Genomic DNA, 18,815 nt, shown 5'->3' on the forward strand with positions numbered 1-18,815 from the left:
CAGAGCCTCATCCCACACCCTCACCCCACAATCCTCCTCAGGCTTCATGGCTCCTGCTCTGCCCCCCAGGACCGCGGCCGGCTTCAGGGGAGAAAAACCCTCCCCTTTTCTGACCAAAACGGGTGTCAGCGTGACTGTCCCTCACCGAATTATACACGGAATCACCATGCGAAATCCACTGCCTTGCAGCCAATTCCCACGGGATTCCCAACGCTTTAAACCTAGAGGTCTAGCGCTAAGGAGTTAAGCTGCCAACACTGGGTTCAAGTGTAGCAGCTGCTCCGTGAGAGAACGACGGGCCGTCTTCTCTCACTCGATTTACAGCCTCTGCAAACGCACCGGAGGGTCAGCTGAGCTAGTGTGACTCAGCGCACAACAAAGCTTTGTGGGAAGAGACTGTCCACCTTTCCGGAGGAGCAGCTGGGGGATTTGAAGCTCCGACCTTTCTGTTTGCAGGCCGACATTTAATGCACCAGCAGGGATCCGGATGACCCCACTCCTGGGTATGTACCCAGAGGAATTCACCACACACAGGTGTTCTCAGACCGTGTCCACCAGCCCAGGACGGAATGCTATCCCTAAAGAGAAATGAGGCCCCGATCCAGGTTAGCACACGGCCAGACCGTGGAAACGAGGTGCTGAGAGAGATGTCAGTCACAAAGGACAAACGCTGCATGATGCAAATACACAGGACATTTACACCAGACACAGCCTAGGCACAAACGGTGGGAAGGACTCCTGGTGGCACAATGCATCGGGCTATTAACCGAAAGGCCAACCGTGCAAATCCACAAGCCACTGAGGTCATTATTATTCCGTGCCATCGAGTCCCCTACAACTCACAGTGACCCTGTGTACAAGAGCTTTGAATACTGCCCTATCCTGAGCCAGTCTCACTCTGACACACCAACCCCATTATCTCAAGGTGGGTATCATCCCCTAAAGATTTCCAGGCCCTGGACACTCAATGGAGGTTCAGGAATTGGAAGTGACTTGATGGCAGGGAGCAGAGCCGGGGAAATGGGGGAATGAAAGGCTTTGGGACGGGACAGTGGTGAAGGCCACACAGCACGGGGCTGAACGCTGAGGGCCAGAGCTGGACGCACATCACCTTGGGGATCTTCCTCTTCCTCCGGCCGTTCTGCAGGTCCCCAAGGTTGAAGACAGTGTCGTCAGGGCTGCTAGGAGTGGAGGGGGGGCTGACCCGGGATGGGGACACGGTGCCGTCCCGACTCGGCTTCCGAGTGTCCAACAGCTTGAAGTTCCTCCTCTCAGAACTGTGCCGGGAAAGCACAGGCTTAGATGACTGTGGGCAGAAAGAGAAAAGCAGCTCAAATGAGAACAAAGAGGGGCCGGGTGGTACCAGTGACGGCGGAGCCCTCCTCGCGTGTGGAGCGAGGGTCGTCCGGAGGCCTCAGAGAAGGACGTCATGCTTGGTGAGGACGTCATGCTTGGTAAGGCAGAGGGTCAGCGACAAAAGACCTTCAAAGAGAGGGACTCCCGCAGTGACCAGGTGGGCAGCTCAGGACTGGGCAGTGTCCTGCTCTACACGGAGCCGCGTGGGTCCCATCCTGTGCCGTCCTCCTCATCTCTGACACACACTGCTGCAGTCTCTATCATTTCATCTCACGGGGGAGCGTCCTCTCTTTAGCTGACCTTCACCTTTCCAAACAACAGCCTCTCTGGGCAACATGTCCAAAATCTACGAGAGGAAGCCTCACCATCCTTGCCTCCAAGGGTCACTGTGGCTGTACTTTCTCCAAGACAGCTCTGTCTGTCCTTCTGGCCATCAATGGGACCCTCGCTACGCAGAGCCCAGAGAAACAATCTATGCCCGGCTACCACCACCATCCACTCTGATCGGACGGCAGGAGGAAGTCCTGGGCAGAGGAGGAAAAGCAAAAGAACAAAATTCAAAGACACAAAACTTCACAGGTATACTTGTCTGCTACAGCCCAGTGACACTCGTGAGAGCATGGCCCTCAGACATTCTTCAAGCTGGACCTGAACGAGACCCTGGGGTCCAGAAAAAGGACAGGCAGGGCTAAGGCACGAATAATGGCCTCTCGGGGGGGAAAGGCACCCTCAGTACCATCAGCCACACTGACTCAAACGGCAGCATTTGCCTGAAAACAAGCTTAGAAGGTGGGAAGATTCAGGGCAGAGCGACCTGACCCAGGGACCCAGGGACCCAGCGACCCAGGGAGGACGTGGGCCCAGTGCGTCACATCGAGGGGATGTACTACAGCAGTGCCATGATGCAAGGTCTTCACCCAAGTGAAGTGGAAAGTGAATGTGCTTTGTAAACTATCACACAAAGTACAATTCTTAAAAAGAAGAGGTTTGACTCGCCCCTGTGGTGACCCCTTCCGAGAAGAGGCTGGTGGGCACCCAGTGGGTGCAGTCCCGCCCCAGCACGCACGAGGGCGCTGAGCGCAGGCCGTATAGACGTGAGGGCCATCCAGCGCGGCTTTGGGGCCACCTCACTGACCTTTCCATCCTGCTGGGACCAGGCAGGGGCTGGTCAAATGAGAAGTCTCTGAAGACGACCCAGAAGGCCTTCCTGGGGTTTGTGGCAGGCCCAGCGAGGAGGGAGGTGAGAAGGAGCAGCTGCTGCAAGTTCTAGAAGCCCAGCTGTGGCCCAGATGTGTCCGATGCCCAAAGAACAGACAATGAGCCCAGCGGAGGGAGTGAGCCGCCGGCAGTGGCTCCTGGGCGGCACCTGGACACCAGCTGCGGGCAGCAGAGTTGTGGCGTGGCTGGGTGGTGGCCTCAGGGTCTCAGGCAGCCTGCACGTACTGGGAGTCGTCGGATTTGTCTGACATGTCACTGGGCAGTATCCGGCCTCTCTCCTGCTGTCCAGTGCTGGCTGTCCAATGATGACGGTGACACCCAGCCTTGGTGTCAGAGCTCACTGAGACCTCGCGGGAACGGAGCCCTGGGTCTTCCTTCTGATCTCTTACACCGTCTCCTTCCCTGCCTGTTGCTTCTAGGGGGTGATTTGGGGTTCCAAAGAAATAAATCCTTGCCATTTCCATCTTCCCCCCATTCATCATGCTGCTGTCATTAGTCTAGTTGTGGGGATTTCTGCTTTAGGTCCAAGTATAATCCCTACCGAAAGCTGTAGTCTTCAATCTTCTTCAGCAAGTGCTTCAAACCCTCTTCACTTTCTGCAAGCAAGGTTGTGTCATCTGCATAATGCCTGTTGATGAATCTTTCCCCAATCCTGATGCCACATTCCTCTTCACACACTCCAGCTTCTTGGATGACTTCCTCAGCATAAAGGCTGGATAAAAACTGCTGTTGAATCAAAACCGACTCCTAGCTGGCTCTCCAGGGGGCTTCTTGGAGCTCTAAATTGCACAGGAAGAGACAGCTCGTGGTCCCACAGGAGTCACAGGTGAATCTGAACCACCAGACACCACCTTTGGGTGAACATCGCAGCTGCCCGTGGACGAGGCCACCAGAGCCCTACCCTGAACAGGTTTGGAGAAGGAAACAGCTCTGGTCATGGCACTGGTTCCCTTCCACAGACACCCACTGACCATTCTTTGGTACAGACATCTTGCAGACATCGTGGGTTCAGTTCCAGGCACCACAATAAAGTCAATGTCACAGCAGAATGAGGCGTGTGGTTTTCTGGGCCTTCTTGGTGCATTAACAGTATTTTCAGACTCCTGTAGTCTGTGAAGGGTGCTCTGCTGGCAAAGTCTGTAGGGAGTGGCACTGCTAAACCAAGAGTGGCCCTCTCCAGTGGTTCAAATCCACTGGCTGCAACATGCGAGAACGATGGGCAATCTCCTCCTGTGTGACTTTGAATCTCTGAAAAGCTTTTGGAGGGTCAGCTATGAATTGGTTCCTACTCAAAGGAAATGAGTTTGAAGGTTCTGGGGGTGGTTCAAGCAGTCTAGGAAGCTTGCGGCAGCGTGGTGCTGACATTGAGTATGGTCAGAAACCTTATGAGGAAGACCAGCACGTGACACCCGAAATGAGCTGAGCAAATCCTAAGGACACTGTGGCAGACTGGCTTGATACAGGGATGTCATAGACTTTCAAACAGTGAAAAAGGCATTGTCTGTGAAGCACATAAAATGCAGTGCAGCCAAGAGAACAGGACAGAAGACCCCGGCAGCTGAGGGGAACCATCGGGGCCCTCCAGTGCAGGCCCCACTCCTGGGCTCACCTTGGAGGGCGCGTCGGGGATGGGAGAGGCGGGGGAAGCAGGGAAGTTCAGCACACACTTCTTCCCCAGGCAGCGGCCATGCAACTCGATGTCCTCATACGGGTTCTCCTTCACTGGAGGATCTGCAGTCGGTCAGAGGTAATGGTTAGCGACCCAGGACACGACGGCTACCCTCGTGTCAGACCCTTTGGGGGTGCTCATGTGTGGCTCTGATCTGGCAGGGGATCCTCCCTGCGTCTGGGAGACCACTCCGTAACCAGCCCATCTGTGCCCCACACCCCACCCTGTGCATCAGCTCAGGGGATGACATTCCTTGCTGGGAACTGCATGGACCAAAGTGACCCAAGCAATGCTGGGCCTCTGGGACCCAGGCTGCCTTCTCCTGAAGGGGAATGAACATGGGGGTGTGGATTCCAGGGCGTGGTGGACCACCATGGGAGGGGTCATAGGGAGCCTGCTGAGACGCTCAGACCACACATTTATTGCAGGCTGGGACCCCACTGCCTGGGGGACGCTCATCGTCAGAACCCTGGTCCCGTGACTCTTAGGGGCCACCAAACAATTGGAGCCCCAGAGGACACTCAGTGAACACAGTCCATGCTGGCATCAAGGATGGAGGTGTACACTCACCCAGAGGGGCCTCAGAAGACAGGCCTGGGGATCTGCTTCTAAAAAGCGGCCACCGAGAGCCCTGTGGAGCCCAGTCGGTTCCAGCCTGACCCCCACGGAGTCACCAGGACAGTTTACTCCATGGTGATGGTGGCTCAGCCGACAACCCCTCCTGCTCTAAGTACCCACTGCCCTCCTCGGCGGGCTCCTTACTCGCCTACCAGTCTTCACTTGAGCTTCCCTGAGAGATCTTCGGGGAGACTCCTTCTTCTGGAGGAGACTTAACTCACAGCAAGTCGTGGGCCTGACTGCCAAGGCCGTCCTCGGCCTCAGGGAAAATTTACAGAGGTGGGCCTGCGTGCTGCATGGCTTTGTGAACAAGATGTGTGTTCCCATCCGCACGGTGACACAGTCAGTGCCCTGGCCTTACACTTCTGATGGGGGCTGGCGTCTGGCGTCTGGAGTTTCTCTGATGATAGGTTTTCTCCTACGATTTGCTGGACATCTACTCAGACCACTGGCCAGCAGCACCTGAGGGCATTCAGGTGGTACGGGGGTAAAGCACAGGGCTGCTAACGGAACAGCTGGTGGTTCGAACCCACCAGCCACGTCTCGAGAGAAGGCTACAATTGTCCGCTTCTGCGAAGATTTCCCGTCTCCACAGTCCCGCACGGCGTTCTAGGAGGTGCTCGAGCCCACAGAGCTCGAGCCTGCAGGGCATTCTAGGCAGCGCCCGAGTGAGTCATGAGTTGAAGCCAAAACGAGGGCAGGGGGCTTGCTTTGTTTTGGTATCAGCATCCTCGGGGCACAGGCCAGGAGCCAGCTCACAGAAGTGAAGCCACCGGCTCAGGGTCCACAGCTGACCAGGACAGAGATGGTCTCCCTGTCACACCGCTCTCCCTCCCTCCACTCTGCCCTCATCTGGCCCTAGGGTACCCACTTCCACGTGACACTTGGTGTCTCACTCACGGAGAGTCTACATCTCACAGGGTCTGGTGCGTGCGGGGCCTCTCCGCCTGTACTCGCATTTTCTAGATCGTGTGTGTGCTTGGCTCCCCCCGTCCAGCAGCCCGCCCCGCCCTGACCACTGCATCCCAGGTGCACCACACTGGCCTCTCACCTAGAATGTCCTCGTAGACGTTCTCCTCTGATAAAGTGCGAGCGAGCCCCAGCTTGGCCTGGGCGTACCAGTCCTCCCTGCTGCCCTCTGCGGATGGCAGCAAGTCTTCAAACTCATAGGACTTCCTGGTGGTTCCAAATGCAAGAGAAAAAGGAGAACGTGTGTCGTCCAGCAATCTCACTGCTAAGATATACCCCACTGTAATGAGAGCTGAGGCATTTCACTATTCCCAAAATGACAAAGAGACGGAAACAACCCCTGTGTCCAACAGCGGATGAACGGATACGTGAACCGAGGGCGCCCACACACGGTATGAACCATGGGCCTGCGCACACATGGAGTGCTACGTATGAACGATGGTATGAACCACGGGCCTCACACATGGAGTACTCCATATGTACCATGCCCCCACCACCGGAGGACTAGGTATCAGTGCGGAATGGTAAGGAAGACCTCAGAAAAACACTGCACAGCCCGGAGGAAGCTGAGGACACTGCTGAGTGAACTAAGCCGGGCAAAAATGCCTAAAGACATCCCACAACTACTCAGAAAATCGATGGGAAAGTTTACCGAAAAGAACTCAGACCAAAGCTGGCTGGCTCAGAAAAGAAAAAACCCCAAACCTCACTGCCTTCCAGGTTTTTCCATTACTGAAAGCAAGTCTGTTGATGTCTTTTTTTTGTTTGCTTTATTTTTTAAAATTATTATTAATTTGAATAAAAATTTACAGAGACTTTGGATTTCCATTCATTCATTGTTGCATTTTTCTCCCCTCCCTACCCTCCCCCCTAGTACACAACCCTCTTGGAAAAGTAAAAGAAAAATTCTTTCACTGTTTTACAATTCCTCCCCCAGGTCCACTCCACTGTGCAGCCTTCGCCCTGGACTCCTGTCATGACAAAAATACCTAATCACATATCCCTTTTAAACAATTTTCTCCCTCATCTGTTTCAATGCAGCATACATTACTGAACCCATCTTTCTCAGTCTCCCCTCAACCCCGAGGTTAGTCCTGTTTTACAACAGTGGCATGCAGTATTTATCCTTTTGTGACTGAGATACTTCACTCAGAATAATGTCCTCCAGGGTCACCCATTTTGAATAATATTGCATGAGTTCCTTGTTTTTCAATGCAGCACAGTACTCCATTGTGTGAATACACCGCAGCTTCTCTATCCATTTGTTTGTTGATGGGCACTTAGGCTGCTTCCAACTCCTTGCTATTGTGAACAAAACCATGATAAACATGGGTGTACATATATCTGCGTGGATGTCAGTTATGGTCTCTTTGGGGTATATTCCCAGTAGTGGAATTGCTGGGTCAAATGGTATCTCTATTGGCAACTTTTTGAGAAAGCGCCATACAGCCTTCCACAGTGGTTGCACCATTTTACACTTCCACCATCAGTTTTTAAGGGTCCCAGTTTCTCCACAACCTCGTCAGCATTTGTTGTTTGCTGTTCTGTTAAATTTTGCTATTCTGACTGGGGTGAGACGATATCTCATAGTTGTTTTGATTTGCATCTCTCTTAGAGCTAGGGATTTTGAGCATTTCTTCATGTGCTTGTTAGCTGTCTGAAAGTCTTCTTTGGTGAAGTGTCTGTTCATATCCTGTGCCCATTTTTCTACTGGATGATTTACCTTTACCTTGTTGTGGTGCTCAAGTATTTTATAAATTCTGGATATAAGTCCCTTATCTGACATGTTATTACCAAGTACTTTTTCCTAATCTGTGGCTTCCCTTTTTACCCTGTTAGAGAAGTTTTTGAATGAGCATAGGGATTTGATTCTTAGAAGGTCCCATTCATCTATTTTATCTTCTGGTTGTAAGCTGTTGATGTCTTAAGGTGAGAAGACTGCAGGAGAGGCGAGGGTGTCACTTGAGACGATGCTTACACTAGAACAAGAGTGCAGACCTGAAGTGTGCACACAAAGTGCAATCCCAACCTCGGAAACACAACACCTGTACGAATACAAGCTGGCAGACCCCCCTTTACGCTCCTGTGAGCCATTGCCCTGGCCAACAAGAGAGAAGCCTGGGAGCCCTGCTGGCATAGCATGTTACGAGATGGGCTGCTAACGGGAAGTCCTACGGTTTGAATCCACCAGTCACTCTGAGGAAGGAGGAGGGTGCTGTCTCTGCATTACGACGCTGGAAACTCCACGGACGGTTAGTCAGAACAGACTCGACAGAGAGGGGGTTTTCTAAGAAGAATGATGGCCCAACAACAGCCTGCAAGGCAAATGGTATCATCAGGGCAGAACACACTCCCTAGAAGGACCACCTAGACGAGATCAAAGGGCAGCATCTGCCCAGGGAGAAAGCTCAGAAGGCAGGCAGGCCAAGGAAAGGAGGGCAAACAGACGTGGGAAACATAAAGGGGAAATGGGAGAGTGCCGCTCCGCTGTGGGGCTGGCGACTGACACCGGCGGGGATGCTGTGCATCCTTGAACAGGAAAACCTATTTGCTCTGCAAACTTCCATCAGGATCTCAACTGCTTCCTTAACGCCAACGAGTTGAAACATGCCAAAATCTTGAAAACAGCGTTCTTGCTGTCCAGCACTTTACAGCTTCCTGGTAGAAGATTTGTCCAATGAAGTATGTTGTCCAGTTTCTTAACTGTTGCTTCCATGGGTGTAGCATGTGGATCTACGTAAAATGAGATTCTTCACACTTTGAGTCTTTTCTATGTTAATTAGTCCCACTGTAAGGATTTTATTTCACTATGTTGAAATATCGACCATACCGAAGGCTGCAATCCTTGATCTTTATGAGTAAGTGCTTCACTTCCTCCTCACAACTAGCAACCATGTGACGCGACTGTCATCTGCCTGTCACAGAACGGGAAGGAGGCGACACCATTCTTCTTCCTTGTTAGTCCATTTTCTTGAGATATTTGCTCAGAATACACACTGAATTAGGTACGCTGAAGGTATTCAACTCTGACTCACACCTTTCCTGATTTTAGACCTTAGGGCATCTCTGTCTTGTTTGAACAACTGCTTCTTGGTCTATTTACAGAATCTGCATGAGCACAATTGTTCTAGAATTCCTATTCTTCACAATTTGATCCATAATTTATAATATATTTGTTATAACAATGATTCACAGTCAAATGTCTTTGCATAGTCAATAAAACAGGTAAACACATCTATCTTCTCTCTTTCAGTCAAGAACAACTGACAGCAGTGACGCCTCTTCCTCTTCTGAACTCAGTTTGAATTGTGGCAGTTTCCTGCTGTCATCTTATTATAGGCATTTTTTTTTATTCTAAATTTTTTATTATTTTTTTGTGTGTGTACCGTGAAATCAGATCTGACTGGTACAGAAGGAGATTGCCCTCCTCCAGCAGAGCATCTGTTGGATTTGATCCGTGTACCTCTGAGATTGCAGTGCAGCTTCTTGCCACTAGGCCACCAGAGCTCTCCTTACAGCCGTTTTTTAAAACTATCTTTAGCAAGATTTTTCTCAAGTGTGATGTTAATAATATTGTTTAACAACTTCCACATTGTGTTGGGTTAGCTTTCTTTGGAATGGGCATATGAGGTGACTGAAAGGACCACGGCTTGGGTCAAGCACACCTCTGTCCTGAAAGCAACATCTTTGTGCTGCCAGTGTGGCTATTACAGAAATAAGGTACTCCACTAAGCCAGCCATCAGAAGCCTGCAGAGTGGCTCTTGTTCTAAGTTTCATGTTAATCAAATCTTCTTGTGCAGTGAAGGGTCCAACATCTCTGTAAAGAGTACATGGCTTTCAGACATGGCTTTCTGTGGTGTCAAGGTCTAACTGTTCAGAATGGCTTTCTTAGCCTTCAACTTTGACTTCTGCCTTAAATAAGAAGGACTGTGAATAGGGTGCATATAAAGGAATCATTACAGGACTGGTCAGCTTTCCCCCTCCCACCAAGTGCAAGTGAGTAGATTTAGCAGCAAAGGTGGGGATCTCACTGATACCAAGAAGAGGCCAGAGATTCCTAGGCCAGTTGGACAGGAATTACACATGAGTAGAAGCAGCCTCCATGGAGAATGAGAGACCAACACGAGACAGAGTAGCCTTGGAGCTGCTGTTCCTCATATCGCCTCATGGAAGCCACACTTGCTAGAGGACTAAGCTACCACAACTAGAACCTAAGGGAACTCTGTAATGCGCCCGGACCCAGAAGCTGAAGGTCTAAGGGCCTGCGAGTACAACTGAGCAGTCTGACTAAGGAACTGGACCTGTGGCCAGCCTGCACTGTAACCTGTTCACTTCCCTAGTAAACCCCATAACCACAAGGATGGTTCTGTTAAGTCTGAGTGGTCACTGCAATGGATTTCAGACTAGCAGAGCAGTAGGAGTAGTGCCAGGATTAGTAGAAGCAGATACAGGAGTGTGGACGGCCATGTCTGACCTTAAAGGACTTGGTTTGTGGAGTGGCTGTTGTTGATGGGGACATTCCCCTTTGTGGAGCTGGCTAAAGTCAGATATGGTCCTCTCCATGCTGCCTACATTCATGTTACACCTTCAGTGATGTCTTGGGGACGTCTGGGGGCCTGAGACAGGCTGGCAATACCTGCAGCTGACCACAGCATGTCAAAAAAATTAACCTGACTGCTATTCAGATATCAGCTGGGGTCTGGTGTCCACTAGGGAGCTCTTAGGATGCCTGTCCACCCTAGAACCAGAATGGAGGTGTGTTGTCTTGACTCCCAGGAGACTCCACCAGGTTTCTGAGGCTTTTTACAGGAGGAGATGGTCTCACCTTTCTCCTTCAGAAAGACGGGTGCATTTGAACTGCTTCTGATGGCCTAGTGGGTAAGGAACTGTGCTGCCAACCCAAAGGAAGGTGTTTTAAACCCACCAGCCGCCCTGAGGGGAAAGACAGGCAATCCCCTCCTGTACAATTTACAGCCTCTGAAAACCCGCTGGAGGGTCAACTTTGAGTCGGTTCTGACTTGAAAGCACAAAACCACCTCCACTATCTTTCGGTTAACAGCCTGACAGTCTTCCCAGAACAGGTGGGAATTCTGGAGTGGCTAACAGTACAGTACAACTTCACAGCCACAGGAGGAAAGAGGTTTCAAGTCTTCCAAGCAAATCCTTACACCAGGTCCCTGAGGAGAGATTCCGCTTGCAGGTTGCCAAAAGAATCAGTTGAAAAGATGCAGTTTCAATCAACTTAGTTATTTGGTTTCACAAAGACCTAAAATCTCTGTCCCGTGACCAAATGGATGAAAATAAGAAAGTGATGCTGAAACATTTTGAGTCAGTGGATACACAGGACTCAACTATGCTGTGAACATCGGAAACGAAGCATTTTCTTGTTAAAAGTCGGTCTTTGGCCTTCCTGCCACGGTTACAGCTGCCAGAATACTTGGAGTGAGTGTTCAGGGCCTTATCTCTGGAATTTCCTGACATTTGAGGGTTTCTCGTTTTCCATTTTGGCTCCGAAGGCAGAAGTCCTTGGATTTCATTTCCCAGGGCTTTAGAGAAATGGAAAGAGGAGGGAGAAGGAAAAGACAGAGGGAAGACAGAGCAGGAGGGAAGGAGAAAGTGGGGCGGGAGGGAGAGGAGAGAAGAAAAGGAAAGCAGCGTCTTCAAGCTGCAGACCCTCGCCCTGTGGGCTTTGGGGGACTGGACACCGGCTGGCCATGGAACGAGCTGCAGACTCTCACCCCAGGGGCTCTGCTGGACTGGTCATCGGCTGGCCATGGAACGAGCTGCAGACCCTCGCCCCACAAGGTCTGCTGGACTGGTCATCGGCTGGCCGTGGAAGAAGGTAGATCCCTTTGTTACAAAGTACACAGCTTGGCCATGTAATTCGAAACCTTGGAAAACTCAAAACCCCGCTGGCTCTCTCTCCAGCCTTGGCGCCCCTCCTTGCTTGGAAAGCGCAGTGGCTGCCAAGTTCAGGGCAGAGATTTTCGGCTTAAGGGACAGGGCTGTAAGAAGAGCAGCCCTTTTCAGAGCAAAAAAAATGAACTGCGTGCCCTCATCACTCATTTGCATTCATCTGAACAAGACAAAAGGACAACCCCCAAGGCCAGATTCCTAAAACACAGCTGCAGCAACCACATTCAAGAGGCCAGGAAAAAAAGTCACTCTGGATGGAAACAAAGTAACACTAGCTGCTTCAGAACAAAGTGCTGGAAGGCTGGTGTGAGCAGATGGAGGCTGGGAGAGAAAAGATACTGGGAGTAACCTTACAGGTGTGTGGGGAGCCCAGCCAGGACTCAGCTACCACCCTCGATTTCCCAGAGGGTCTGCTGCCAGGGGGAAGGGACACTACGTGGACCAGACCATGGAAGGGCTGTTGCCAGGATGCAGCAGCACGGTGGGGACAAGGCACCAGCGCTCGGCACTGGCTCAGGAAAGGATCTAGATCTATAGATCGGTGGGCGACCCCTGAGCTCAGAGAAGGACCCAAGTTCTTTATCCACCTTGCTAATGCTGGGTGCAACTGGCCTTCAGCCGTGCACTGAAAATGAAATAAACCATGACCAAAAGGGAGTTCTCAAAACTCCGTGGGTACTCTCTTGACTTGAGCACCAGCTTGTTCGTGATCTCCGAACCACGAGGGCCACATGGAGGAAAAAGCAAACGTACAGGCTGAAGCAGAGAAGAACGGCAGAGAGACTGCAGAGGTCCTAGAACACATGAGTGTGTGTGCCCGCAGACACCACAGCGCGGGAGCAGACAGTGCCGTGGGCAGGGACGCGGCTCCAAACTGGACGGCATGCTCCTCTCCAGAACTTCTGACTCAGGGATCTAGAACATCCTCCACCACTCAATTGCCATGAACACCTGAGAGGCCCACCTTCCTCCTTTGAAACCAAGCCTTCTTTGATCTGTTGCCCTGGACTAACCCTGCTTAGTTGTGTTTGGATATACTATGAACAATTCATCTCTTCTGCTGACTTACCTGAAGAATCAAAGAAAAAATATGAGGGGTTATTATTAAACCATAGCCAGTGGCCACGAAGCCTGACACTGCTAACTCACACTCACTGAGCATGCCCTACACAGCAGGCTAGGTTCTGAGTTTCAGTTTGTACATATTCACTTATTTAATGTTCACAACACTACGAACTGGATACTATCACTATTATGACTTTACGGATAAACAATGCCAGGACACGTTAGTGGGAGCAGGTCCAACTAGTCCTGGGTCAGTTAGCATCAAGTCGTTAGGCAAATACTGTTCATGTTGGACGGTTTTAAGTTGTGCCGCTCCCCTACACATGAGTCTCTGAGCATGCATCGTGGACTGCCGAATGGGCGGGCGCCTTTTTATATGTGGAGGCCTTTATGTGAAACACATACACACACACACACACGCACGCAAACTCCCACAAGCCGCAGAGCTGGGAAGCACTCTGCTCTGGAACCCTCTCTCCCATTATGGCATCATTTGAAAACTGGAAACAATCTAGGTATCTCACAGGAGGGAAAAGATAAAAAAACCCATGGCTTACCGGCAGGATATAAAGGATGTGGCAGCAAAAAAAGAACGTGTTAACACCAAAAACGTTCAAAGACATGTGGCTAAGTGCTGTCAAAGTCACATACAACAGAACCAGACCCAGCCCAGCTCAACATCGGCCTCAGGGTCCCTGTGTGTGTGAGCCCACTGCTGCGGTCACTACGCCGGTCTGTCTCACGTGAGGTCTTCCTCTCTCTAATCAAACTGCTACTTTCCGAGGATGGTGTTTCTCTCCAATTACTCCTTCCTCCTGAGAACACGATCCAAGTGTGTGACGAGAGGTTCCATCCTTGCCTCCAAGGAGGACCCTGGGTGCACTCTTTCTAAAGCAGGTTTGTTTTTTCCTTTGGCAGTGTATAATCAACAACTTTCTCCAACACTACAATTCAAAGGCATCAATTCTTTGTTAGTCTTCCTTATTCACTCTCCAAAGCAAAGCAACTAAAAACAACATTGCTGGGGTCACATCCACCTTGGTCTTTAAATTTATCTTCTTGCTCTTTAGTATGTTAAAGAATCCTTTATAAAAGATTTACCCAAGGAAACACTGTTAAAGGAGCAGCCTAATGTGCGGGTGGCCAAGTCTGACTCACACCTGATTCATAAAGGGCAACTGTCCCCATCAATTACATCTATGTTGTTGTTGCTGTTCTGTGCCATCGAGCTGCCTGCAACTCATAGCAACCCTCTGTCCTATAGCTCTGAACCCTGCCCTGTCTTGAGCCAGTCTTACTGACCCTGCCACACCGACCCCCACTGCCCCAGTACTGGATCAACCCATCTCATGTGGGGTCTTCCTTCCTCCCCTACACTGTCCCTCCACCCTTCGGAGCATGATGTCCTTCTCCAAGAACCGCTCCCTAATGGCCATATGCCCAAAATATGTGATGGAGCTTCAAAATCCTAGCCTCCAAGGAGGAAGTTGGTTTCACTCTCTTCAAGACAGACCTAACTCACATCTTTCCTCATTTTAAACCATGCAGTGTTTCTTTGCTCTGTCTGAATGACAGCTTCTTAGCCTGCATGCAGATTTCATGTGAGCACAACTAAGTGTCCTAGAGTTCCCATTCTTCACAATGTCTCAATGACATACCGTTTGACAGACCAACTACAGGAGACATTAAGCTTTCTTCCTTAAAAGAGTTGGCCTGAGAGTTTTCTGTTATCTGTAGCCACCTGACAGATCACAGGCTGAGACGAGGAAATGATGTGATTCATGTTCTCAGAAGGCAGCTCTGGCTGCCAAGTGAGGACGATGCTGGGGCCTCCAGGATGACTTGGGCGGGAGCCGTGGAGGAGACGCACTCAGACTCAGGATATTAAAAAACCAGAACCCACCCACACAGGTACATCCACATCAAGGTACATAACACCATCACTGACCACCAGCTCACAAGCTGAAACAACACGGAAGTCCTTCAGCTGATAAACAGACTAACAACTGTGGTCCACATACATGACGGATCACTCAGCCGTGAAAAGGAACCGGGTTCTGCCATGTGCTGGAACACAGAATCTTAAACACTGTACTGGATGAAATATTTTTGCTAAAGGACAAATACCGTTCTTGCTTACATTAAATGCCTATAACAGGCAAATGTATAGTTAGAGAGAGAACTGCTTTCTAGGACTGTGGGGAGGGGGAGAGGCAGTTAGTAATTAATGGGGTGGAGTTTCTGGTTGAGATGAAAAGTTGAGGAAATGGATAGTGGCGATATCTACCCAGGTGATGAATCTCACACACACTCACACACACACACACACACACACACACACACACACACACACACAGAACTCTGGTGGTCTAAAGCTGAAGAACTGTGCTGCCAAATTAAAGGCACCCAGAATCAACCAGCTGCTCCAGAGAGACAGGCAACCTCCTCCCATGCGATTTATCACCTCTGAAAATCTGCTGGAGGGCCAGCCATGGGTCGGTTCTGACTTGACAGCAATGAACACAACAAACAACATACAAGAAGACCTGTAAGTACAACTACAATTCCGATATATGCAGCCACTATTAAAGTCAAAGCTGAAGATGTCAAGTGATTTGTACTGTCTACGGCCTCAAAACAAAGGTGGTCCCGTAACAAAGAGGACTCAGAGGTGATGCTAAAGTTTCCAGCTCAGTCAACTACAAGTCGTTTGCTGTTCCTGTTTTATTATTTTTTTGGATCTGACTGGTACAGGAGGAGATTGCCCCTCCTTCTCCAGCAGTGCATCTGGTGGATTTGAACTGTGCACCTCTGGCTTTACAGTGCAGCTTCTTGCCACTAGGCTACCAGAGCTTCAGTGTTGTTGTTGTTTTTGTGCTCCTGAGTCAACTGCAACAAAGTAATTTAATAAGATACAAACATCTGGGGAGGAGCCAGTTAGTGGCAGTCTGAATTCCAGCGTAGACACTCTCAGGGACTCTCCAGGAACAGGAGGGGATATCAGCCTGACACCAGGTGTGACCCTGGGCCCACAGCCCAGGAAGGCCATGCAAAGCCTGGGGACTGGAGACACAGGATAGGAGGGATGAGACCAGGCTGAGAAGATGGTCTTCCCTCACCCAGGCGAGGGGGGAGTGAGGGGTGAGGCCAAAAGTGCAGGAGCAGAGAGTGAGGCAGGACACTGCTAAGAGGCCAATGGAGAGAACACTGTACACAGAGAGTGCAAACCTAGTTCCTTTAATACCGAGGTCTTGTCAACAACCATCAGAAGGCCAGACAGGAGCTCAGGGGACAGGGGTTTATGTTAACGAAGGAGGGACAGTCACAGAATGTACTTGGAGCCACGGAACAGTACGTGTAGAAGCCGCAGGATTGGTCTATGTTCTATGTGTATTTTCAACAAGAAATAAATCATAAACTCTAAAGTGAAACGATAAAGGAGGAGATCAGAGACTTAGCAACTGGTGTAACCAGATGGAGGTTCCAGGTCAAGAACAGTTTAGAATGAATGGTCAACGTTCAAGAGGAAAGACCCAACAAAGCCAGGAGGGCAGGAAGCCATGGTGGAAGGGACGGGAGCAGCTCTGCTCTGTATCTGGTTGGCGGACTTCCCAACCCACTGCCACGGCGTCACGCCCGACTCAGAGCGACCCAGCGAGCCAGGGAGAACTGCTGCTCAGAATTCCAAGGCCATCATCTTTAGAAAGCAGCCAGCTTCATCTCTCTCACAAGGAGCGGCTGGTGGGTTCAAAGCACTAACCTGCAGTCAGCGGCTGGGCATTTCACAACTCAGCCACCAGGGCTCCTTCGGGCATCAGAGGAAGCATTGCTGGCAGGATGCACCAGTTACCAGCAATTCATGGCTGTCAGTGTTAAGACACATAATAACTTGTGGTCTGAATTATAAGTACTAAGGCCCTGCTTAAAAACCACAGGATCTCCTTGCTCTGTTCCAACAGCAGCTTGGCTTGTACATAAGTTCTGTGTAAGCACAATTAAGTGTTCCAGAATTTCCATTCTTCTCAAGGTAATCCATAATTTGTTTAGAAGCAGAGGCAAATGCTTTTGTTATATTCAATGAAACTCAAGTTAGCATCCTTCTGGTACTAATTTCGGTCAAGATCCATCTTACATCAGCTTTGATGTTGCCAGTATCACAAGTGCAGCAATGAACTTGAGTGGTCAGAGATCGTGAGGATGGCACAGGGTTGCAAACGTCTGTTCACAGGCTGGCTGTGAGTTGTACTAGACTCGATGACACCTACCACCACCATGACCTCTTCTGAATCCAGCCTGAATTTCTGTACAAAGTTCCCTGTCAGTGTGAATAATCTTCAGAAATACTTGACTTATTGTGGTATTGATAATATGGTTAGGTATTTCCCACATTCTGTGGGATCACATTTTTTTGGAACAGGAATGACTGTTCCTCAGTTCTTTCAGCTTGAGAAATACCAAGCATGTTCTTCCCTTTTGGATTTTTTTATAATTTTTTTAAATTTAATTTTATTTTTTTTTTCTGTGTGTGTACCGTCAAATCAGATCTGACTGGTACAGGAGGAGACTGCCCCTCCTTCTCCAGCAGAGCCTCTGGTGGATTTGAACCTCTCATCCTTGGGATTGCAGTGCCCTTTGGCTCTTTAACCCCAGCTCTTTGCACATTTCATTGTAACACCTTGGTTTGTCTTCAGAAGTTCCCTTTGGAATCTTCTCTTTAGCTATTGTACTTAATCATTTTCTCCTTTTTCTTTAGTTTCTCTTGGTATGCCGCTAATTCAGAGGCATACAGTTCAAATCCACCAGCTGCTTCATGGGAGAGAGACAGGCAACCTCCTCCCATGCAATTTAAGGCCTCTGAAAACTCACTAGCAGGTCAGTTATGAGTAGGTTCCAACTGAACGAACGGCACATAACTAACTACAGGTTCAAGAGCTAGTGTCAAGGTTTCTTCCAATACGCATTTTAGGTCTTGCTAATTGTTTTAACTTTTTCCATATGATGCTCTTGTCATCTCACAGCTCATCCAGTCTTCAGCTGTTAAATGCATCAAGTCTAGTCTTGAGGTTGTTTTCAAATTCAAGTAAGATAAATTTGGGCTTGTTTTCATTTTCTTCAACTTCAGTTTGAATTTGCATATGAGGAACTGATGGTCTGTTCCACAGTCAGCCCCTGGCCTTATTTTAACGCCTGAATTTTTCCGTTTTTTTTCCACAGTCAATTTGATTCCTATGTAGTCTAACACGTGATGCCCATGTGGGAAGTCAGCATTTATGCTTTTTAAGAAAAGTATCTGTAATGAATAAATTGTGCCAAATCCTATTGTGAGCTCTCTGGCCTCATTTCTGCCCCCAAGGCTGTAGGTTCCTACTATCAATCCTTATTTCCAACTTGTGTGACCCAGTCACCAATTATTATTAATGCATCTGGAGTGCATGCGGTCAGTTTCAGACCACGGAAGTCATCAGAAATTCTGTCTTCATCTTTGGCTTCAGTGGCTGGTGTGTCTCTTTGAGTAACAGTTGTAGGAACAGGTCTTCCTAGTATACAGACACATGGATGTTAACGTTTCACTGACATCACTACATTTCAGAACGTGTCCTCAAATGTTCTTTTTGGTGCCAACAGGGCAGATCATATGACTATCTTAAAACGGCCAACACTCACTAATGCCTAGGCTATCTATCAATCTTTATGATTTCTGTTTCATTTTCACTAACTTCTGATATACTAAGATTCAAACTTCATGAATTCAGTTTTCCAATTATGAGTAGATTTTTGCAGCTCTTTCTCTCTTCATTTTAAGTCATGTGATCAGCAAATGAAGGTCCTTCACAGGAAGGAAGAGGAACAGTTGTAAGCAGACACTGGTGATTGGAACATGGAATGTGAGAACCATGAATGTAGGAAAATTAGATATTGTTAAGGGAGAAATGGAACGCATAAATATTGACATACTAGGCATTGGTGAGATGAGATGGACTGGCATGGGGTATTTTGAGTCAG

At 49.4% G+C, this 18,815-nt stretch overlaps 1 protein-coding gene across 1 annotated transcript in view; it reads right to left on the reverse strand.

Annotated features, from left to right (window-relative positions):
- DENND2A (DENN/MADD domain containing 2A) overlaps positions 1-18,815 on the reverse strand; it is a 46,520-nt gene that overhangs the window by 23,123 nt on the left and 4,582 nt on the right. Inside the window, exons 2-5 of the mRNA XM_006887226.1 lie at positions 5,913-6,037; positions 4,184-4,305; positions 3,316-3,321; positions 1,112-1,306 (exon numbers count right to left, since the gene is read on the reverse strand). Of these exons, the coding sequence (XP_006887288.1) occupies positions 1,112-1,306; positions 3,316-3,321; positions 4,184-4,305; positions 5,913-6,037 (448 nt within the window). The remainder of the gene's footprint in view (positions 1-1,111; positions 1,307-3,315; positions 3,322-4,183; positions 4,306-5,912; positions 6,038-18,815) is intronic.

The sequence above is a fragment of the Elephantulus edwardii genome, unplaced genomic scaffold, assembly GCF_000299155.1.
Source record: "Elephantulus edwardii isolate Elephantulus edwardi_28Jun2011 unplaced genomic scaffold, EleEdw1.0 scaffold00055, whole genome shotgun sequence".
In the NCBI taxonomy this organism is placed as follows: Eukaryota; Metazoa; Chordata; class Mammalia; order Macroscelidea; family Macroscelididae; genus Elephantulus; species Elephantulus edwardii.